The 22,265-nt window shown below is 32.5% G+C and overlaps 3 protein-coding genes across 7 annotated transcripts in view; 1 reads left to right on the top strand and 2 right to left on the bottom strand.

Moving 5' to 3' along the window:
• The window catches only part of LOC118443520 (dnaJ homolog subfamily B member 6), a 17,057-nt gene extending 9,479 nt beyond the window's left edge, over positions 1–7,578 (bottom strand). The window contains exon 1 of one of the 3 annotated variants that reach the window (XM_085658321.1): positions 7,351–7,578. The gene's annotated coding sequence lies outside the window, so the exon portion shown is untranslated. The remainder of the gene's footprint in view (positions 1–7,350) is intronic. The other 2 variants (XM_035870616.2, XM_035870619.2) reach the window with 2 other exon arrangements.
• Positions 7,579–7,931: 353 nt separating this feature from the next.
• On the top strand, positions 7,932–8,960 carry Pfdn1 (prefoldin subunit 1). Its single transcript, XM_085658322.1, has 2 exons — positions 7,932–8,217; positions 8,281–8,960. Exon 2 carries the CDS (start codon positions 8,291–8,293, stop codon positions 8,669–8,671), a length of 381 nt encoding a protein of 126 aa, XP_085514448.1. The 5' UTR covers positions 7,932–8,217; positions 8,281–8,290; the 3' UTR covers positions 8,672–8,960.
• Positions 8,961–9,624: 664 nt separating this feature from the next.
• Mi-2 (chromodomain-helicase-DNA-binding protein Mi-2 homolog) lies at positions 9,625–22,119 on the bottom strand. 3 transcript variants are annotated; one of them, XM_035870352.2, is made up of 19 exons: positions 21,875–22,119; positions 18,923–19,014; positions 18,695–18,817; positions 18,318–18,608; positions 17,847–18,140; positions 17,495–17,749; positions 17,202–17,364; positions 16,919–17,104; positions 16,634–16,823; positions 16,157–16,530; positions 15,889–16,058; positions 15,574–15,799; positions 15,003–15,466; positions 14,084–14,855; positions 12,822–13,951; positions 12,404–12,703; positions 12,053–12,300; positions 11,673–11,958; positions 9,625–11,543 (listed from the first exon to the last, which is right to left on the bottom strand). In XM_035870352.2, exons 1-19 carry the CDS (start codon positions 21,909–21,911, stop codon positions 11,226–11,228), a joined length of 5,919 nt encoding a protein of 1,972 aa, XP_035726245.1. In that variant the 5' UTR covers positions 21,912–22,119; the 3' UTR covers positions 9,625–11,225. The 3 variants fall into 3 exon arrangements, with proteins under 3 accessions (XP_035726245.1, XP_085514445.1, XP_035726248.1); XM_085658319.1 differs by having other exon boundaries at positions 17,495–17,750; positions 17,857–18,140; XM_035870355.2 differs by having other exon boundaries at positions 10,772–11,543; positions 17,211–17,364; positions 21,875–22,118.
• Positions 22,120–22,265: the final 146 nt, after the last annotated feature.

Genomic DNA, 22,265 nt, shown 5'->3' with positions numbered 1-22,265 from the left:
ATACGACACAATCCAATTAAAATCAAAGCACAAAAGGATTGAATTATAATATAAAAACGAAAATCATTAAGATCGGGCAAAATTTCAAGGATTGTAAAATTTAACATGCTCGTCATCGACCTAAGAAACTTAACACATTTCTAATCGTAATAACTTTTTAATTCGAATTTTGGAACGTTCGATCTTGTCGTTTTAACGAGTCCGAAAAGTACGCCAAGATCAACATTACAATTATTTGCATCGTCAAAAATTCGTCCGAAGAGTTGAAGAGACAAATAAATATCAAAATTAAAATAACAAGGTTAAAATTCGATAGGTTAGAAATAATAATAATAATAATAATAATAATAATAATAATAATAATAATAATAATAATAATAACAATAATAATAACAATAATAATAATACTAATAGCAATGATAAAGTAGTAAAAGTAATATAAAATAATACAAAATAATAACATCGAAGTCTTGTAATGAGTTATCGCCGAATAGGGTTCTCAAAGTGGGACAAGTAGAAGACACCTTCACGATCACGACCTTGCTTCTCTCTCTCTTTCTCTCTCTCTCTCTCTCTCTCTCTCTCTCTCTCTCTCTGTTTCTCTCTTTCTCTCTCTTTTTATAGTCGATAGGAACAAGTTACGTTATGAGTCTTTCCGTGATGATTAGATCTCGAAGATGGTGTTAGTTCGCAAATAGGAGAAAACAGCCATCACCCTCCTCTCTATCTATCTATCTGTCTATCAATCTATCTATGTATCTATCTATCTATCTATCTACCTATATATTTCTCCCTCCCCTCCCCCTCTCTCTCTTTTTCTCTCCGTCTTCACCCTAGCTTACGTGCACAATTTTTGTTGGCAACTACTAGTACTACTATACGATGAATTTCGCAAACTTCTGCTTGAGTCAGAGTCGAACGAAGTTTAGTCACGACACGTTAATATCTCTTGTTTTTCCACACTAAATGGGAAAGATAGATAGATAAATAGAATGAAAGAGAAAGAGAAAAAGAAAGAAGAAGACAAATATACAGAGAAAGAAAGAAAGAAAGAAATAGAGAGAGAGAGAGAGAGAGAGAGAGAGAGAGAGAGAGAGAGAGAGAGAGAGAGAGAGAGAGACGAAAAATTAAAATTAGAATTAGAATAAAAATAAAAATTAATTCGTAGTTTATATTCACAGTAAATATCGTTCAAAAAGGAAGAAGATAAAAATATGAAGAGCGAGATAGATAAGAGAAGAGAATAGACAAAGAAGGAATAAGGATCTTCTTTCTTCCTCCTCTTTCATATTCTTCCTCGTAGCCAAAACCAAAATGGTTTTGATTAATCGAGATTGTCAAAAATGGAAACCAAGAGCTCTTCCGCACTAGCATTATCATAAATTATTATATATAGATATATAGATATATTATTATTATTATTATTATTATTATTATTATTATTGTTATTATTATTATTACTACTATTATTACTGTCAATGTTGCTGATTTTATGGTTGTTATCGTTATTGATAGTAAAGCTTTTTGTCGGGTCAGACTTACTCGTTAAAAGCAGACTCGTTTAAAGCACATGCAGGAAGCTATAAATGTCAATCTTAATGAACAATCTTTTACTCATGAACGACAAAGAGAACTCGTGCCAATTTCACGAGAAAATACTTAGAGATATCTTCGAAAGTGTTGAAATGATTTGAACGATTTAAAGAAATTGAACTCGAACGAGACAGAGGAATTAAATCAAAAATTGTATACATTGTTTTCTCGATATATCGATTTTGTGCTTTTTCTTATTTAATGTTTCTGTGTCTGTCAGAACAGGGAAAATGGTGATTCATATTTCTCATATTCAAACGAAACACAAAAGGTATAATACTTACGTAGCAAACACGTTTATCTCCTACGCATGCATGCTAATCATTGAAACTAAAGAACGAGTGGGCTTTTTTCGAGGTCTTCATTTTGACTTTCGATCGTATGTACGTACGTGCGTGCGTGTTTGTATCGATATCGGAAAACTTTTCTTTTTTCAATGATCTATTTTAACGATCTACGTATTATACTCTCGAATATCGAATCAAAGGAATATCAATAATCGATCTAATGAAAAAGTATCAAACATTATCAATTCTCCCATTTTCTCTTGAATTTTAATTCAGATACAGATAATTTGGATTAAGATAATTTAAATGTAGGCTTAATATTTAATTTCCATGATCAATGACGAATAAAAGAGAGATATAGGTCTTATCAATAATCAATCAAAATGTCGATTATCGATTCTTCTCTTCTCCTCTCCCCCCAACTCTCTCTCTCTCTCTCTCTCACTATCTCTATCTCTATTTCTCTTAAATTTAAATTTTTGATAATTTATATTTAAACGTAACATCTAATTTCCATATGACAATGACGAATAAAAGAGAAATATTAGAACGAAATATGTCCATAAAAAAAAAAAGAAAAAAAAAAAGGAAAAAAATGAGCGAAAAAAAGAGAAAAAAAATGATATAAAATTTGAAGGATGCGGAAAAGAAGCGACAAACGACGACATCGTCATCGTCATCGTCATCATTGTCATCGTCCTCGTCGTCGTCTTCGTTATCGTCTTCGTTGTCGTCGTCGTCGTCGTCGTTGTGTCAAGGTGGGCGTCCTTATGCGAATCTGGTGAGGGTGCTGACGTCAGATTTACATATATGGACACAGGACGACGTATCCGAAGAAAAAGGATTTCAAGAGATAGAGAAAGAGAGAAAGAATTGCTCCTCTTGGAAGTAATATTGTTAAGTTTAAAGGATCGGGGAAAATATTAGATAAACGATTTCTAAATACTATCCTGACGAGGAGGATAAAAAAAAAAGCGTACAGATAGGGGATATATATTACACACTTGAAATTTGAGATTCATTTCCCTTGGGAATGCCCACCTGGGGTCATGCTTTTTCATCATATGAGTCAGAGATACAAAGAAAGAGACGACGGTCTTTTCTTCTTTCTCTTTCTCTTTTTCTTTTTAATCTTTCATGTCCTTTATGTATACGAATTAATTATATATATATATATATATATATATATATAAAAATGTAAAGAAAACAATTTTATATATGTACATACTTAATAATTCTTTTCCTTTTTTCAAAATTTTAAGTTATTAAAAATTAAGTATTAAAATTGTCAACTATCGATTAGAAACACTTAGGGCAAATCAAGACATTGATATAAGGGAGAGAAAAGAAAAAAAATAGAAAAAATTTTTCTTGTTTCTTGTTAATAAACGGATACGTCCGTTTGACGAAAGGAAATTGTCGAGTTTAGTTTCACGAGAAGCTAAATTCAATAAATTTATCAACCAACAGAGAGAGAAAGAGAGAGAGAGAGAGAGAGAGAGAGAGAGAAGTACTTGGTAAATCCACAGTACTCTTCGCGACACCGAGAGAAATCGACAATGCAAACAAGCCGTAATGATGAACGCAAATTTTATCAACTGTACCATCTCCTCTATCCTCTATTGCCGGTACTGCTAAATACATACGTATATGCATAATGCATAATATAACGAGCTTACCAGTGTCAACGTACGGAACGTATGTATATTCGTACGTACAACCGTTGGAAACCATGTTCGAAAGACAATTGTCACGAGAAAATATGTTAAACGAAACATGAATTTTTAACGAAATGCATCGACTTTTTAGGTTAGAAAAATTGATGCGAAGTCTCTGATCTGAATAAAAATTGATCCCATAACATCACTTAGTCCAAAGAAAAAAAAAAAAAAAAGAAATAATGAGAATGAAAAAATGAAGATAAAGCAAAAGATAAAATAAAATAAAATGAAATGAAAGTAAAAAAATCGTACGTGTCGGCAGAAAAAAAGCGCGAAGTCAAGCTTTTTGGTACATCGAAACGCGTCGCTGACATAACCTCACTGCGGCATTGTACCAATGAAATTGCGTAATTTTGATAAACACTATATTCACTGCCTTCATTACCTTGCAATAATAAATCACTTTAGGATGCGAACCATTGTGAACAGAAGCACTTTCAAATAATCTCCCTTTTGATCCTCGACCCCCTTCTATCTTTATTAATTATCTCTTAATATAATACTTCCGTGTGAAAGAGTAAAAAAAGAAGGGGAGGATGAATTCTTTTTAAAAAGAAACTCGTACAAATTTATAACGTATATACTGAACAATTAATTAACCGCGTACGATAGGTTAGAAATAGATTCGAGGCGGAAGAGAGAAAAAAGTCCGGGAAATTCGAATTGAAAAATTTGCGAATATACAAATAATAGAAAAAAAATTTGGATTACGAAAGGAAAAGAAAGGAGAGAAAGAGAGAGAGAGAGAGAGAGAGAGAGAGAGAGAGAGAGAGAGAGAGAGAGAGAGAGAGAGAGAGAGAGAGAGAGAGAGAGAGAGAGAGAGAGAGAGAGAAAGAGAGAGAGAGGAAAAAAAGGAAAACGTGACGGTAATAGTGTTGAATCGTAAGTGGCTTTCAATTTGAACATGAAAATGTGAAAAAATTCTAGTATCGTATTTACGAAAAAAGAATTTCTCTAAGTAGACATAATGATATGGCACATGGTATCAAACGAATACGAGCGATAACAAGCAGTTCGCGTGCAGGAAATATTACGGTGAACGTGAGCTCCGTTAAATCGCGTAACCGTTGAACTAATAAAGAAGAATTTCATTAATATGGATGACACCGCTTGAATTTTATACATGAGGCCCTGTTATCGTAGCAGTGACATTGATATATATATATACGACGCATAACGATCAACACGAATCCGTGTTATCAATCTGTTCTTATTTTTTTTTTACTTCCTTTTCTTTTTTTCCTCATTTCATTTTTTCCTTTGCTTTTTTACTTTACAAATCGGCGAGATTTGCAATAAAAAAATTTTTTTCAATCCTCCTCGTATTATCTTTTACAGACGAAAAAAAAAAAGAAGAAGAAAAGAAAAGAAAAAAAGAAAATTATTCTGGATTTCAATTCGTTCGTTCGTTCATTCGTATATTTAAACGGTGCACAATGCACACCACTGTATATGATTGCACCAATTGTTGCAATTATTTCAATGATCGTCGGGTAACGATAAACGAAGACAACGTTCAAATCACACGACAGTTTTATTGATGGTAGCTAAAAATAGGGATCGATTTAAAAACAAAAAATAAAAAAGAAAGAAGAGGAATAAAAAAAAAAAGAAAAGGAAAAAAGCAATTTTTCCCGATAACGTCTCACTATATATTGCGCCATTATATGAGATGAAGCCTCAAATGGTAGAGTCTCGTTTTAATATCCTCAACCACCAGACACGGTTATCGTATTATCGTTTAGCTTTCTAATGGATATCGAACAGCGATACGAGGAAATTCTCAAGAGATTTTATGTTACTCTTTAATGAAAGTAAAAAGCTTTTAATTTCCGATTAAATAATTATAAAAATGTGAATAATCAATATATATAAATATAAAAAGAAAAGAACAAAAAAAAAACTAGATTCGTCATAGTGAGAACGTTGTACGACGCAACCAAACGAAATCGATGAATTTTCGAGGAAAAAAGTTAACGCACGCATACATAGAGAAACGATTAAAGATCGATGTATAGGATCTTTTATGAATCATTATGATATCACATTGGGTTATCGAACGACTGTCATACTACTACTATTACTACTACTACTACTACTAATAGTAATAGAAGTAGTAGTAGTAGTAAACTCCACCAGTAAGTAAAGCTTAGAACGAGAAATTATTTAAAAGTAAAATGGATGCGAAACATAACCTACAAACTTTCTACTCTTCTATGTACATGACCGACGCCGTTATAGTCCTTCTATCTGTACATATATGTACATGTATCGTACGATGAATAAAATTATTATTATTAGACGACACGAAATAAACGTCAAAAGCATAAATTTGTTATAGGATTAAAATAACATGAGTCATCTAATCATAAATAAAGAACAAAATAATTTACATCGGACTTGATGAGAAATAAATATGACGACTATGACGACAATGACGACAATGACGACGACGACTATGTGAGTCAAATGATAAATAAATAAATAAATAAATAAATAAATAAATAAATAAATCTAATCGAAAGATAAAAATTATTAATTATTGATGATAAATAATAATTAATCTCTATATTTCCAAGATTCACGAGAATATTCTACGATACGTGATAAATTATTCGAACGAACGTACTCGTATACGCGAAACACTTTGATATAAGATATAGAGACATAGAAAATAATAGGCCAAGATCACAAACACAGCAAACGCGATGGTTACAATTGGTTACCTTCCTTTTGATCATTCGAACAACATGGCACACGTGTAATCACGGAAATTTATGTAAGTCATTCGATCGGGAGAAAAAAAAAAAGAAAAAAAAAAAAAAACATTTTGATTAACACCGTCGATGAATATTTTATTAAAATAAAAAGAGTTGAACTCCCTTTATTTTCATTTTTTATGCAATCCATAAATCTAATTATTTGAGGAAAATGTACTATAATTACGAGTTCAGAGTAAGAGAAAGAGATTGATATATATATATATATATATATAGAGAGAGAGAGAGAGAGAGAGAGAGAGAGAGAGTGAGAGAGAGAAAGAGAAAGAGTGGAATGATTTTTAATGATAGCAGAAGAAAAAAGAAATCACAAAAAAGGAAGTAACATGTACTTAAGAAGTTGGTAAATACGTACGAGTATGGGTATATAACTACGCGGGGTAGAGAGAGAGAGGGGGAGAGAGAGAGAAAGAGAGAAAAACAGATAGAAAGAGAACGTGTATGTAACGGCCAAGCTCGGACATTCGCACGATGGTCACCCTCAATAAGAGGCTAAAGGGCAATCCATCGCATTGGCAGCTAAAAAAAAAATAAAAATTCTAAAAAAAAAGTCCTATCTCCGACGTTGAATTTAAATATTCGACGATGACGATGACAATGACGATGACCAAGACGAAAACGAAGACGATGAAACTATGAATCGTATTTTTCTTTTTTTCTTCTCCTCTTGAAATTATCAAGGTGGTTCATAACATAAGCGAAAGAGAGAGAAAAGAGAGAGAGAGAAAGAGAGAAAATGAGATGAAGAGAGTGAGAGAGAGAGAGAAAGAGACTAAGATAAAGACACAGAGAGAGGGAGAGAGAGAAGAAATGTAAAACTACCACCTACCTTTATCGTTCTCACGAAAAAAAAACAGGAATAATAATAATAATAATAATAATAATAAAGAAAAAGAAAAAAAAAAGAAAAAGAAAAAACATGGGGGAGACTAAATACGTTCGACGTACGCCATATAAAAATTTACTCACCGCAAAGTGGTTCCTTCTTTCACGTTGGCCAATAGCACTCAACAATAAATTTAATGCACAAAAATAAATGATTTTTCTGATCCGGAGAAGAGACACGGACCACGGACAGGGAAAGACAGAGCACACGACAAAAGTAGAGAAACGATGCTAACGCTTGAAGTTGCTACAAACAAAGGTCGATATCTAATATGGCGTATAATATGTTTCGATCCTTCTAGACTCTACCCACCACCAGAGGAGGGACCTATAACAGTTGAACGATATATAAATATAACGTTAATCGTTATACGTTCTTTTCGTTAATCGATCATATTTATTTAGCTTTCAAGAAAACTTATAAATAAATTCAACATTTGTAAACTAAAATAAAAATAATAACTAAATTTACGATATTTAAAAAAAAAGAAAAAAAAAACAAAGAAAACAAAACAAAAGGAAAAAGAAAAAAAACCGAAGAAAACTTAAAGGAAAGTTTTCATGAAAGGAGTCTTTACTAACCAATTGGGACACGAGTTACGACATAATACGTTGATCAAAGAGAGTTTACATAACCACTCACATCAATTTTTTTTTTTTTGCAATGAAATAAATTATTTCATCGTCCGTCTTATAATAGAAACGAGCATTGAAATCAAATATTTTCAAAAAGGATTTATTTGATTTTCTCATGATATCTTTGATATTGATATCATGCAAATGCGCCTTAATGAGCGAAGTCGTTTGTCATATATGGATGAAGGTGTAGATTTAAGAATCTTTATTTAACAATGTTATATTAACACATATATCTGATTGAAGGATTATCAAAGAAAAGAAAAGAAAAGAAAAAAAGCGTGTTTGAGTTTAAATTTGATCAATACATAAAAGGTAATTGTTAATTAATTCTAATATATTAAGATCGTAGAATGAGAATAGAAATGTTTTGTTTAGGAGGAAAAAAATGGCAAGGGTACCGGATCAAGAATTAAAAAAGGCATTTTCAGAATTGCATGAGAAAATGGTTGATACCACACAAAAATTAAAACTGGCTGATGTACAAATAGAAAAATTAAAACGTACGAAACAACGTGCACAGCTTACCGTCAAAGAGATAACCTCATTGCCACCGGATACAAGAACTTATGAATCCATTGGGCGAATGTTTTTATTTGATGATATTGAAAATATAAAAGTTGGTTTGGAAAATAAAATGAAAGCAGTGGACGAGAAGGTACAAACCTTAGAAAATAATAAAACTTATTTGCAAAAGAGCTTAAAAGAGAGTGAAAATAATCTGAGAGAGATGATACAACAAAGACAAAGTAAGGATGCATCTGGCTGAACATTATTTCAATATTATTCGATTATATTTCAACAGATACGATATACTTCATTAAAGATAATAATCATTTCGACGTTTATCATTACGTTAATATTTCACTCATCAATTGTCTTTATTTAATTGTAACATTTTCCAAACGCTATTAAAGATATAAAGTCGACGTATGTATATGGTCTTTTTTTTTTCTCATTATTATTATTTTTCAATATTCTATTTAGCAGAATATGGCAATGCATGCATGCATGCATGCATACATAAATTGTTGGAAAATAAAACAATTTGTATGTTACTATTCCTCGTTTATTTCAGTATCCTTTTATTTCTCTCCTTTTTTTTCTTTCTTTTTTTAAATCTCTTAATTAATTGTCTATAGTATCATTAAAAAAAATTATTATGAGTAATTATTATTTAATTTATTTATAATAATTAATAAATTATTATTAAAAATTATTAAAAAAAAAAAAAGAAAATTATTATTAATGTTGAAGTAATAATTTGGAAGATTTTACGAGTAGAAGAAAGTAAGATACATGAATGTTTGCAACTGTAGGGGGGATTGGAGAAAAGATCGAATAATTAATTATATACTCACGTAAAGCCGTCGTAAAATTTTTTTTCTTTCTTTTTTTTTTTCGTTTCATGTAATTTACATTAGTCGTCCAACCAATGTATAGTAGTAATGCATGGGGGCACGAGATAATCTTGTTTACTTTGTTTTTTTCTCTTTTTTTTTTTTTTGCCATTTACAACTATGATATTTTCGAAATTGCATCGCGACAATGTATGTACAAATATTATTAATTATTATTAATTATTATTAATTATTATTATTATTAATTATTATTATTATTATATCATTATTATTATTATTATCATTATTATTATTATTATTATTATTATTATTATTATTATTATTATTATTATTAGAATTAATTCTAAACTTAGGTAAGGTAGAAGACAAAATTTCGAAGCATATATTGTAGACGTACAGTGTTAAAAGAATTTACTTTTCTTCTTCTATTGTAAGTATATGACACCCATGTGTGTGTGTGTGTGTGATGATGATTATTTATTTATTTATTTATTTATTTACTTATTTATTTATTTATTTATTTATTTATTTATTATTATTATATTGCAAATTTTTAATCCGTTGATTATTAAAAATGTCATATTGTGAAAACGGTACACATTTTGTTTAATCTCAGCTTCTTTCATTCAATGTGTATCCTTCATATTCGAATTATACGAAATGTATTGGTGAATGATAAATTTATTCCTGCGAGAATCATACAAACTTTTTTTTCATCACTCACCTTACCCCTATTATATAATATTATTTTGACTTGAAAAATTGACCGAGCATCGAATTGTGAGATACAATTAAGAAAAGAAAAGAAAAAAAAAAAAAAAGAAAAAAAGAAAGAAAATATATATATATATATCGTCATATAACTAACAACATAACCCGTGCATTACAATAGTACATCACGCGTGACAATCTCTCGGATACAATATCAAATGTCAGTCTTAACTAAAATGATTGCCTTTGTTCAATGTCCTATCTCTCTCTCTCTCTTGTTCTCTCTTGCTCTCTCTCTTTCTCTCTCTCTCTCTCTCTCTCTCTCTCTCTCTCTGTCTCGTATTATATCCTGACGAATTTCCATAATTCGAGGAAATCCGAAGAAATTATTGACTCCTGATTATATCTCACTTATTACACGCCAGTTAGCTAATTAATCCTTTTGCATCCGAGCGAACTATTGTCACTATTTTTTCTTCTTCTTTTTTTGTTTTTTTTTGTTTTTTTTTTCTTTTTTTTTTACGAATAAATTACAAGAATACATCGTTTAAATCAGCACACCTTAAAGTTGTAAATTCCAAATAAAATTATTTGTTCTTAAATAAATTTAAGTAAAACGTACTCTTAATATTACATGGATACACACAGCGGGCTCGTTCGAGAGATATAAATCATTCTTAATATGTATTTATGTATGATGTATGGATGTACATATGCGTACATGCGTACATGCGTACATGCGTACATGCGTACATGCGTACATGCGTACATGCGTACATGCATGCATATATATATATATATATATATATATATATATATAAAATAATCCATATCCCTTGAATAAAAACCGCTTGCATTGATATAAAACATGAACTCTTGATGCTAGTTGCCGAATGTACACATAATAAATACAGATATAATGTAATTTAATAATAAAGTGTATTACGCTTTAAAAATCCTCAAATCTTACCACCTCTCTTTATAATGAAAATTCAGCTAAAAATCATATTGTAAGAAAAAAATAATACAGCGCAATATTCTGTGTTGTTGTTGTTGTTGTTGTTGACGTCGATTATTATTGTAGTTGTTGTTGTTGTTGTTGTTATTATTATTATTGTTGAATTAATGCAACCAGCGCCAATGATTCGAATTCTTTTAGAATTCAAATATTTTATGTTCAAGCTACGATAGAAAGAATCATCTCTTCGTATCAAGTTAACAATTGTTCTTGTTCGAGCGAGGGAATCGGTCTCACTGACCTGTAAAACCTTGAGGTGGTTGACCCGGTACTGAGTATTGTGGTCTAAAGTTTCCAAAATTAGCGGCTCCTGCAAAGGTGGCTGGCAATTGTCCTCCAGAAAAGCCTGCAGGAAATTGTTGTGCCAATAATGCGGCTTGACCAGCTTGAGAACTGTTACCACCTGGAGCAGTTGCTGCTAATCGACTCAATATCGACCTCTCGGACATTTGAAGTCTTTGAGCAACCGGAGGAATACGTGCCAATGTCGCAGGTAAACGACTGACATCTGATTTCATATCAGATAATAATTCCTCCAATTGATTTAATACCTATAATCATTTCAAAATTATCAAAAGTTAGAAATTGTCGATCAGTATACAAATGTATATGATATAAATAAATTACAGCGAAGAAAAAAAAAAAAAAAAAACATTCAAATCTGTTATCGACAATCGAACCTTGTGCAGTACTGCGTTCGCAGGTTTATTGCCAGCAAGGCTTTCTTTGCTAAGATGTTGATGTGATTCGGCAAGGCACTCAACTTCGGCGAATCGGGCATTGAGGCTCATCGCAGGATGATTTGGATCCTGCGTTAAGTTCAGGTACGCGGCCCTCCTCAATTGTTCTTCTATCACTAATGCCTGTTCTAGAAGCTTGAAACGCCTAGCCAAAAATTTATTTTTTATTTCTAGAAAGTTACCCTTTCCAACATCCATCTTGAAGGGTTCGTTTATTATTGCAAATCTACAATGTGTAATAAAAATCATTTGTAAAAGATATCTGACCGAACGAATAATTTATTTATAAGTATCAAATATGTCAAAGTTCATTCATTTACCGTATATCATTTTGTATGTCTTGCCAACGACCATATCCATGAGTAACAATACCAGCTAATAACCAGTAATCGTGTCTTCGGTGCCAAATTTCATATTCACGACCAGGTACCGCAGCTTTTTCTTCATTTAACCACAAAGTATGCAGCTCTGTGAAACCACCGTCAGCAATATTGAACATGAATTTACGCTTAGGTTTAAGTATTTCAGAATCACAGTCCTTTGTATCTTTCTCCTTCGTATCCTTATCCTATAATTAATTTTTTGATTACAATTATGTTGAAAAAAAGTTAACTGTTGGGGGGAAAAAAAACGAACATTACTTTTACGATTATATAAAAAAAAAAAAATACCTCTCGTTTCTCTGTTTCCTCCTCGTCATCTTTAACGATAACAACATCCTCCTCGGATTCCTTCTGCTTATTTTCTCCTGTTTCCGTTTTTACATCATGCTTTGTCGTACCTTTCTCATCTTTACCATCATTCTTATCCTTATCCTTGTCCGATATATCCGTCTCCGTTTCCTTTTCTTCCTTTTTAATTTCTTTTTTTATTTCCTTTTTAATCTCCTCCTTATCCTTTTCTTTATCCTTATTTCCCTCATTTTCCTCTTTGTCCTTTGAATCTTCTTTGGGATCTTTAGAATCATTACCCTAAAAGGAAACATGAAAATGGATGTAGAAAATTTAAACAGAAAAAAGAAAAAAAAAAGAAAAGGAGAGGGAGGGGAAATGTTTGATGATTAAAAAATTACTCAAGTTTCTCACAAACCTCTTTTTCCTTTTGGTCGTCCTTGGAATCCTTTGTCTCTGATGAGTCAGCATTGGCTTTGTTATTATCACTAGTCATCGTGCCAGATGCAGACGTGGGCGTTGGTGTAGCGGCAGGACTGGGACTAGGTGCATTTGAAGTAGCAGGTGTTGCACTTGTACTACTAGTGCCTGTTGCTGCGTCACCAGTAGCATCTACCTTTACAGGTTCAACTGGTTTACGAATCATTTCTGGCATTGAATAATACCCATTAATGTGTTCAAATTCTTGAACCTTTTTCCTAATCAAGGACATTACACCGATTCTCGTTAAAACATGTTGTCGGCTAAGACCCTCCCTTGGTACACCATCGGCAAATGTTTCCGCATTATCCGCACCTGGCTCGCAAAGATGTCGCATAAAAAGGGAGACGTAAGCTTTGAAATTTTTTTCTGATTTCCCTCTCAAATCTCGTACCAACCATTGCGAATTAAATGCATCTTGCGGAGGCATCCCATAACGCATAATAGCATTTAAGAATGCCTTTCTTTGTCTAGCATTAAAACCTAATACCTCAATGTTACCATTTACTCGAGCAAGTAACGGTGGAAGAGGCCTATCCTTTTCATCTCGCCTCTCTAATCTTCGTCTACTTCTACGAGATAACAAATCTCCATCACCCTTTTCATCGAAATCATCGTCCTCCTTATCATCGTCACTTGGCGCACTAAAGTCGCTGTTGTAATCCGACAAATTTTCTTGCCAGGGTTGATCATCCCTTGCACCTTGATCACCCGTTACACCACCATCATTATAATTAACTTGTTTCCGAACTCTTTTACCCTTTCCAAGTGTTCTCGCTATATCCTCTTGTTGCTGTTCATAATGATGCCTTAATAACTTTATCCAATACGCTGGATCAGTATTTTCAGCTTCCTGCTTAATAATCTCAGTATCTGCTTCTTCTTCGGTTTCACCTTCCTTCGTCACATAAGATGCGACTTTAAATGAACTTAAGTACTCATTTGCCCAATTCTCCTTTTGCTCTATACCTTCCTTACTTCTATCTAACAATTCAGCTACAGCTTTATCGTCGTAATGAATTGCTTCATCTTCCTTACCTTCTTCCTCTTTGAATAATTCTTCGGTACCTATAGAAAAGAAAAAAAATTAAAATTTAATACTTTTTATTCGAGTAAATCTATATCATCTGCACTGGATGAAACTTGGAGAAAAAAAAAAAATTAATATATGTACATATTTATCTCACAATTAAAACTTACCAAACCGAAGAATATCATCGAGTTCTTGTTTGCTGAAATTAGCACCTTTACCACCCATGCCTGGTCGAACAACCAAATGTGTAAGCATCATTTTACGTTTAGCTACTTGCGTTACTCTTTCTTCCACTGAGTTACGAGTGACAAACCTATAAATCATAACTTTATTGGCTTGACCAATTCTATGTGCTCTGCTGAAAGCTTGAATGTCGTTATGTGGATTCCAATCAGAATCATAAATGATTACGGTATCTGCTGTTGCCAAATTGATACCTAATCCACCAGCACGCGTAGAAAGTAAAAATACAAATTGTTGTGCACCAGGAGCATTAAATCTATCGATAGCTTCCTGTCTCTGTGCACCTGTAATGTTACCATCTATTCTCTCATATTTGTATCCCTCTCCTTCTAAATAATCCTCAAGTATATCCAACATTTTAGTCATCTGAGAGAATATAAGAACTCTATGACCATCGTCTCTTAATTTCTTTAACATTTTGCTCAACAAAACTAATTTTCCAGCGGCTTTAATCAATGCCGATGTCTCGTAATTTCCGTTAGGTCCGGTTGGTGCTTCTTGTGATGCAGCGGGAAATAAGTAGGGATGATTGCAGCACTTTTTAAGATCCATCATTATATTTAATAATGATACTTGTTGGCCTCCACCCTTGGGATTAAGAGCTTCGAAGTTCCTCGTTAAGATGTATTTGTAATATTTCTTTTGCATCGGTGATAATTCAACTCTGACTATGAATTCCGATTTGCTTGGCATATTCTGTTAAAATAATTCATGACGATGGAATTAAAAAAAAAAAAATAAAAAAAAATCAGAAGAAAGAAAAAAGAAGAAGAAGAAGAAAGAAAGAAAGAAAGAAAGAAAGAAAAGGAAAGAAGAAAAAGAAATGTAAATAATTTAATGTACCTTCAAGACGTCAGCTTTTAATCGTCGTAACATGTGAGGTCCAAGCATCTCATGTAATTTTTTCACTTGTTCTTCCTTCGAGATATCAGCAAACTCGTTTTGGAATGCTGCTAGATCGTTAAATTTATCTCGACACAAGAAATTTAATAAATGGAACAATTCTTCTAAATTATTCTGCAACGGTGTACCGGTTAACAAAAGTTTATATGCAATATTGTAAGATGCAAGTAATCGGAAAAATTTTGACTGATTCGACTTCAATCTATGTGCCTCGTCTACAACAAGTACGGCCCAATCTATCGAACCAAGACAAGCTGAATCTATGGAAATCAATTCGTAACTTGTTAATAATACGTTAAACTTTATTTGAGATGATCGAATTTTAGATGCTCGGATGCCACGAACGGCTCCTTCTTCAAATGACAATTCATTTTCACGGATCACCATTCTACTATCTTTGTCACCTATATTTTCAAAAACAATAACAAGATTTTTATTATATGTTATAATTTGCATGATATAAAAAAAAATTATAACAGATGAAGTTTAACAATTAAAAGTTTATACTAACCAACATAGGTGACACAATAAAAATCAGGTGCCCAGGTCTCAAATTCACGTTCCCAATTAATAATTGTTGAGAGTGGAACGGATACAAGGAAAGGTCCTTTACAATGTCCTTCTTTATAAAGAGAATATAAAAATGTTATCGTTTGTATGGTTTTTCCTAGACCCATCTCATCTGCTAATATAGTATCTATTCCTTGCCCCCATGAATACCTCAACCAATTTAAGCCCTAAGCAGAAAACAATATTTTTATTGTTTTCAATTATTTTCAATTATCATTCATTATTGTTAAATATCATATAATAATGGAACAATTACCTCTAATTGATAAGGATGCAATTGCATCCCTGTTTGATCCAAATATTCTGGTTGACGTTCGTACTTTTTCTTAAGATCGGTAGTTGGTTTATCCGGTGGTGGTGTGTAACGTTTGGGTGTTCTCTCTTCGTCATCAATAAGTTCGCGTGTTTTAGACTTTTTACCTTTACCTGTTGAGTATTATTATATTGTTAAAAGCAGAAAAAAATATCGCAGTAACACTTTTGAAATTCATAAATATAAAAAGGAAGTATGAAAAAATGTTTACCTTTTTTACCCTTACGAGAGGAACTGCCATCGCAACAATTCGCTGCCCTTAAATCTAAATAATATTCTATAGCTTGTTTTAATCCTGGTATATCTTCGTGTTCATCTTCCCAAGTAGCTTGATCATAGCCTAGTTCTCTCCATTTAACAAGATATATTGCTCGACCGTCTCGTTGAAGTCTGTGGTTAATGACTCGATGAACAACAAGCCATTCAGGGCGTACACCATAGCGATAAAATCGTTCTTCTAAATTATATTCATCTCTATTAGTAGCACCATCTTGTTCTTTCAATCTCTTTACACGAGAGTCACTTTCATCTAATGGCTCTTCTAATTTCGGTGGTTCATCCATATCGTATTTACGCGAGTAATTTCTGAAAATAAAATCTAATAAAACAACTATTTTTTCTTTACAAATCATCTCATTCTTTCAATAATTTAATCATTTATTTATATCAATCATCATTATTTAATTACCTGAACATAAGTGGATGAAAAACATCTAATTGTAATTCTGTGACCCAATCACAATGCCAATAAGACATATCGGCCCACTTTACGAAAAATTCGCGTATTTTACGTTGCTTTGGTGCTGCTTTGCTTGTTGAAGGTTCTTCTAATGGTGTTTCCGGACATTCTTTCCACCTCCACGTTAATATTTTTGCAACTAAAGTTAAAAAGTTAATATATGTATATATATATATACATACACATAAAAAAAAATTATTATTTAATAAGTATAAAGAAATAAGAACAGTTTACCTTTGCCACGCAATGGCGGACAAGAACACCTAGGACATTTCCAGTCACCATCTGGAATTTCTGACAGGGGAGGATTTAAACAATGCGTATGATAAGCACTTGTGCAACTATCACAACACAACAATTCACCTCCATCTTTACACACTCTACAAAATTCCATATGTTCATCGTCATCTTCTGCTGCACCTAATCAATATAATAAACAATTTGTAATATAAATTTGACAGTATACTTGTACAAATGTGATGGGTAGGAAAAGGGATCGGGAGTACAAGGAAGGTACCTGCAATACCTTCTCCTTCACAATGAGGACAACTCCATTTTCCTTCCGGTGTTTCTTCTAATTCAGGTTCTAAACACACCAAATGATATGCTCTTGGGCAGGTATCACATAATATGATTTCTCCACCTTGTTGACACACTTCGCAGTAATCTTGATGATCGGTCTGAGAGAATATAGGAAAAAAAATAGAGAGAGAGAAAAAAAAAAAAGAAAAAAAAATTTTTTTTATAAGCTAAATAAAATGAAATATATCTTGTTTCGTTGTAAATATATAAATTTATAAGCAAAACTACCTGAAGACCTTCTTCACCATCTGGAAATTTAGATGTAGTTTTTGTCTTCTTTTTTTTCTTAGTTTTGTTGCCAATCTTAGTTTTTGCCTTTCTGCGAACTGGAGGTTCTGCCGGTGGTTCCACTTCACCCTCTTCTCCACCTGCTTTCATGTTTCCATCCCCACCAGATCCTTTTTCTGCATTAGCCAGCATTTGTTCGAACTCCATGTCGGAATCGCGATCAGAACCTGCCCCGCTTCCCTCTGCCTCTTCATCCTAATTAAGTAAAAGACACCAATTACACAAGCAACACATAACTCGAATTAATTGCACAACATCACGGAATTGTTGCAATCAATTAAAAATCACATACTGAACTTCCCCTTTTACGTTTTCCAAGTTTTATTTTAAGCGTTGGTACTTTAGATGCTTTTTTGCCTTTTTTAGCCCTAGTTCCCCTAGACTTCCTTTTTCGATCACTATCTTCGTCGTCGTCCTCTTCATCCTCTGCCTCTTGGACCGGACCACTGCGATTTGTTCTTACATTTCTGCTATCGTCATCCACATTTGTAGACGACGCATCTGCATCCGGTTGGGTGTGTGGATTCAGCTCGGAGAAGTCTCGCCACTTGGCCGCTACCAGCATCATCAGTTTGGACATTGGAACCTGTGCATAATGTATGCAGAAACAAATTGTAAAACACTTAGAATTAAAAAAAAAAAAGAAAAAGAAAAAGAAAAAGAAAAAGAAAAAAGAAAAAACGAACAAAAAAAAAAAGAAAGAAAAAAGAAAAAAAAATAATAAGATATTACCTTTCTTTTTTTAAATAATAAAATCACTTACTTTCGGATTTTCCTTTGCTAAAAGTGGTCTAACATGTTGTTGAAACAGTTTGTATGTTGTTAAATTTTGGAAATCTGCATCAGAGTATTCTATCTGCACATCAGTTAAACCAAAGGTGTTGCACACTTCTTCTATTGTTGGCATTCCAGTTGTAGGTTCCTGTCCTTGTGTAACTGAGTCGTTATGACTGGATGATTTCCTCGACGAAGATTTTCTGCTCTTCCTATTGCCCGCGTAATCGCTATCATCTCCTGCTGCATCCCCAACATCTCCACCACCGAAATCACTTTCCTAATATTTTCCAAATAAAACTTATTGCGAGAAAAAACAGATATACATATAAAAATTACTTGTATAATATATACAATAATATTTACATCTCCAGAATCAGACTTTTTCTTTTTCTTCTTTTTCTTCCCTTTTTTATCTTCACTGCGTGCTTTCCGCTTTTTACCTTTCTTTTTCTTTCTTTCTTCTGGTTCATAATCATCGTCTTCTTCCTACAAATAGATACATTTAATGTTTATATATTGAATTTCATAAGTTTATTCAAAATTAAAAAGGAGAAAAAAAATATATATATATACATAAAAAAAAACACTTACTAATATTGGAGATTTCTCTGCATCAGATGAGCCATCTACTTGTTGACTAATATTAGAAACCTGACCTCCAGTTTCATCCAGATCATCTTCTCCTGAACATTTCATATTAATAATATTTCAATAAAACATAACCAAAAAATCAAAATAAAATAAATTTTAATAGTAGACAAAACTGGAGAAATCAATTGAATTTAAATATAAAAAATAAAATTCTAAAGCAATTGATTCATCAAAAGAACTAATGCTTTATTCTACAGGTTATTATTATACATATACATATATATATATATACATTTATATATATATATGTATATATATATATATATATATATATATATATATATATATATATATATATATATATATATATATATATATATATATATATAGTTGTTCCTATATGTATTAAGCAGACAAAATCAATATGTGAATGGTGATTATAAGTTGGGTTTGGCAAAAATGAAAACCACACTTAAACTCTGACAAAATCAATAAAGTATAACAGTATAAGAAATATTATAACATAATAATCCAATAAAATATGAAATATTATGAAATTAAAATAATGATTAAAACGAAAATATGATATTCGAAAAAATTTTTAAACAAATTAAAACATCTCAAAATGTCACAATAACAAATCACAAAACAGAAATGAAAGTTTCCCTCCAAAATAGAAATATTATTATTTATGACAGAAATATATGCGGTAAATCGTCGTTTACTAACCATCCATATTCTAATACCTGAAAGGAACGATTGACGGTTATTAAACCAAATTTAAAACTTATATAAATGCTATTTTTCACTATCTTTATAAACTATTACGATGACTATTTGTCGATGATAAGAAACACGAGAAAAATCGGTTTACGAATGTAACGTATGCATTATATTATGCACAAGTAAGTTTAACAAAAATGTACAAATTATTACAGACTAATCCGCGTTCGGCGAATGCTTTGTGCGAGTGTGCGTCCGCCATTTTCTTTCAAAGGGCATAACGCATACGAAGTATTTATTCATAATCTTATCGTACTCTCGATCGATCCCGTAAGCCTTCCGAAATAATTTTAAAACGTATCTATAGAAAAAAATGATCACGGGTATATTGAAAAGAGGTTAATTGTAAGATTTTTAATATTTTATAATCGCGTACACGAACCGGCTATTATAACAACCCTATAAGTGTGTCAGTCACGAAGTACACACAGCTGCACTAGATACTTCAAAAACCGAAGCGAGCGTCACAAAGTTACTACCTAGAAAAATAATGATGACGATAATGATAATAATAATATTTATAATAATAATAATAATAAAAATAATAATAATAATAAAAAAAAAAAAATAATAATAATAAGAATAATAATAATAATAATAATAATAATAATAATAATAATAATAATAATAATAATAATAATAATCGTAATAAGAATAGTGACAAAATATCACAGACTAACGAGTATTCATTGCGACATATTTTTTATAATTTCACGTTCGCTACTACTGCATAAAACATAATACAAGTAATAATAGTAATAGTAGAACAATAATATAGTAATAACGTGTACTATGACGGAGGAGGAGGAGGAGGAGCAGGAGAAGGAAAAAGAGGGGAAAAGGGATATTAGATGTAATAACAATGGTAGTAAACTGATAATAACACAGATTGAACGAAACAAAACATATATATATATATGTTCGATTCAAAATTCTTCATTCTTTCGCGACAGTCGAATATAAGAAAGTACGAATGATAAGAATTGAAAATTTATTTCTTTGCTGACGCATATATTTATTAATAGTTGCGTCAAAATTATATATGCACACTATTTTTGATTTCGACGATGATTATTGCAAAAGAGTCATTTTATTTTTATGCCAAAAATATAAATGTGTGGATTTCAAATGTAAACAAACAGCTGAGAGAGTAAAAAAGATTTTTTTTTTTTTTAACTAAGCAATACAATAAAAGATATTATTAAAAAAAAAAAAAAAAAAAAAAAAGAAGATTGCAAAAAGGGGAGAAGACGCATCCATGTGATTTTTCGAGGAAGTTTTCCGGCACGCGGTCAAACGCCGATCGCTTTCCGAACGTTGAATCATCATATTCCATGACACTCGATCGTAGGATCGATCAATCCTGGACAAGGCGCGAAATGTTAACGTACTCAATATATAATATCATTTGACAATCGTAAATGTTACAACGAAAGCTTTTCAGAGAGCTTTAAAAAAAAAAGAAAAAAGAAAACAAAATTATTTCCCGACGAAATAGATTCTCGCGCCTTTGAATCGAACAGCGCGATCGGCATTCGAGCAAGAAAGATGAGATAAAAAGAGAAAGAGAGACAGGATAGGTAGGTAGGTAGGTAGGTAGGTAGGTAAGTAAGTAGAAGGTAGGCAGAGAGGAAGAGAGAGAGAAAGAGAAGGAGGGAGGGAGAAGGAAAGAGAGGAGAAGAGAGAAGAGAAGAGAAGAGAAAAAAGAGTGAGACAGGAGAGGAGAAGGAGGGAAGAGAGAGCGAGAGAGAATGAGAGAGACAAGGAGAAAAGAATACTTCGAAATACATGATCGCATATTCGACGAAGGACATAAAAATCTTCTTTCGATGCGTTTTGTTCCGTATTGCCGACTGACTTGATGCGAAACAGAGGGGAGGGGAGAGGGCCCGGGGAAAGAGGGGGGGGGACAAGAAAGAAATGTTTGGAAAAAGAGAGAGAGAGAGAGAGAAAAGGAAAAAAGAAAAAGAAAAGGAAGAAGAGGAAAAGGAAAAAAAGAGGGAAAAGAAAAATCAAAAAGAAAAAAAGAAACAGGAAAAGAAAAAACAACAAGAAGCAATTGACATGGCAGCCATCATACGAAAAGCGCGCGTCCTGCTTAGCCGACGAGGACACGCAACTTTCCGGCGGTTTCGGCGATAGTGTTCTCTTCTTCCGATCACTACTCACCCGCGTAGCTTTCCTCCACCTCCTCGTCCGATGCCATTGTTTAAATTTACGATTTAATTAAGATAGAAGACACTGAGAATATCGTTCTCCTTTAATTGGTATAATATTATAACGTGTAGAAAAACAGCACGGAAATGCGACATCAACGTTCATTCGACGCTCGCTCGCTCCGCGTTCCGACTCGGCGTGCAGTCACTACGCCTTGTACGTGTGCACCCACTGCCCGTGGCTTCTCCCCTCTCGTTCGCGATTCGTCGATTCCTCTCGGTCTCCCCACCACCGCCGATACTATGCTCTATCCTTCCCCTCCCTATGCTCCTTTCTCTCTTTTCTCCCTTCCTCACTCTTTTTCAATCGCGCGCTCCTCCTCTCTCTCTCTCTCTCAAGGCGA

This window comes from Vespa mandarinia, chromosome 7 (assembly GCF_050613455.1).
Source record: "Vespa mandarinia isolate Hongniang chromosome 7, ASM5061345v1, whole genome shotgun sequence".
In the NCBI taxonomy this organism is placed as follows: Eukaryota; Metazoa; Arthropoda; class Insecta; order Hymenoptera; family Vespidae; genus Vespa; species Vespa mandarinia.
Note: the sequence above shows the minus strand (reverse complement) of the source record. Positions and strands in the feature narration are given on the sequence as shown.

What these genes read in the sequence shown, in the direction of transcription:
- Pfdn1 (XM_085658322.1), top strand. Translation starts at nt 8,291, where the DNA reads ATGGCAAGGGTACCGGATCAAGAATTAAAAAAGGCATTTTCAGAATTG.
- Mi-2 (XM_035870352.2), bottom strand. Translation starts at nt 21,911, where the DNA reads ATGGCATCGGACGAGGAGGTGGAGGAAAGCTACGCGG. An exon ending in TTATTGTGTCACCTATGTTG is followed by an intron (nt 15,467 to 15,573) that starts GTTAGTATAAAC and finishes TTGAAAATATAG; the next exon opens with GTGACAAAGATAGTAGAATG. An exon ending in CGATGATATTCTTCGGTTTG is followed by an intron (nt 13,952 to 14,083) that starts GTAAGTTTTAAT and finishes TCTTTTCTATAG; the next exon opens with GTACCGAAGAATTATTCAAA.